Source organism: Genypterus blacodes, unplaced genomic scaffold (genome assembly GCF_046128005.1).
Source record: "Genypterus blacodes isolate CSIRO-AG114 ecotype Tasmania unplaced genomic scaffold, CSIRO-AGI_Gbla_v1 ptg000032l_1, whole genome shotgun sequence".
Lineage (NCBI taxonomy): Eukaryota > Metazoa > Chordata > Actinopteri > Ophidiiformes > Ophidiidae > Genypterus > Genypterus blacodes.
The window spans coordinates 8116103-8117500 of NW_027466845.1; the positions used below are offsets into that span (position 1 = coordinate 8116103).

General features: G+C 55.4%; 1 protein-coding gene across 3 annotated transcripts in view; it reads left to right on the forward strand.

Annotated features, from left to right (window-relative positions):
* Positions 1-1398, forward strand: part of kmt2a (lysine (K)-specific methyltransferase 2A) — a 36518-nt gene continuing 35120 nt past the window's right edge. For all 3 annotated transcript variants that reach the window (XM_076146244.1, XM_076146247.1, XM_076146246.1), the window contains exon 1: positions 1-268. In XM_076146244.1, coding sequence (XP_076002359.1) covers positions 23-268 — 246 coding nt within the window. In that variant the 5' untranslated portion in view covers positions 1-22. The remainder of the gene's footprint in view (positions 269-1398) is intronic.

The following is a 1398-nucleotide window of genomic DNA, read 5'->3' on the forward strand; positions in this document are numbered from 1 at the left end:
GGGCAGACAGGCAGAGTGTAAAATGGCGCACAGCTGTCGGTGGCGGTTCCCCGCTCGGCCCGGAGGGAGCAGCAACTCCGGTACCGGGAGGAGAGCGGGCCGAATCAGGGTCACCGCCTCTCTCCGGAATGGCCCGGGAGCGCACCCTAACGCCAGCGGGCTCGGACCCGGATTTGATGCTGCACTACAGGTCTCCTCGGTTATCGGCAGCAACCTGCAGAAATTTCGGGATGTTTTGGGGGAATCGAGTGACTCGAGCAGCGGGGAGGTAAGCACGGGACCGGGGCGGTCCGACGGGGTAGCGCTAACCCCCGGTGCAGCGGGTCGGACGCGGCGGGGAGAGGGGTTCACTTTCACAGCCGTTTCTCTCCAGTTTGGATGGAGAGCTAACGGACACTGCAGCTTACAAACGTCCCTCATCTTTTCCTCTCCTTCTCCTTCTTCACGTTAAGTGTGCCTGATGAGCAAACTTGTCATTGCCAGGATGCTCAGTTAACTTTGACTCGGCTGACTGGCCTTCACCTCCGTAGCGCAGCCCGGACCGGAGGCGACTAATCGACGAATCATTTCCCCCGATTTATGATCTCAACACTTCAGGTGGAAAGAAAGTTTTCCAGGCTCCATCCACACACACATACACACATACACACACACTCTGATCGCTGCTAGCCTCCGTCTGCTAACGCTACCACAACACTGTAGCACCACTCGGGGGTTTGTGTCGTTAAACACACTCACACACACACGTTTGGTCGCTAACTATCAAACTCCACTGGTCACTAATTTGACGTTAGTTGACATTAGCTGAATTTGAACGTCTTTAAAGCTGCACAAGTGCGTGTAAATACAACTTACTACCCGAGCATTAAGCTTTAATCTGCGGCGGTTTAAAGGCGAGTGTCGGGGGGTTAAGGAGGCGTAATGGCTGTGGACTCTCTGGAGTGTGTAATGTTTGAAAACAAAACGTCAATTTGAAGCAGGCGAGGTGATAGTGGTTTGTATTCGGAGCTAACGTCGCCTTAGCCGCTGTCTGCAGCCTCTACGCGGAAAAGGGCTCCTTGTTAACGGCTTCGCCTGCTCTCAGACACCCGTGAGATAACATATGTGTAGAAATAGCTCCGTGTTTATTTCGGGAGCTCAATGGCTGCTTGTTTTCGGCGAGGTGTCAACCTTCCAGGGGCTTAGCTCGTTTAGCCTGCCTGCTAGCTAGCGAGCAGGCAGGCTAGCCCGTCTCCACCGCAGCCAGACGGGGTGTTTTCATGTCGTAAGCGCCCGTTAAGCTGCGCGTTAGCCCGGGGCCAGGCTGTGTGTGTTTACCACCGGCGAACATATTGCCAAGCACCGGGCTAAGCTTCAGGCTAAGCGCCCGGTGCTTGGAGTGGAGCGTAGAGAGCGCAG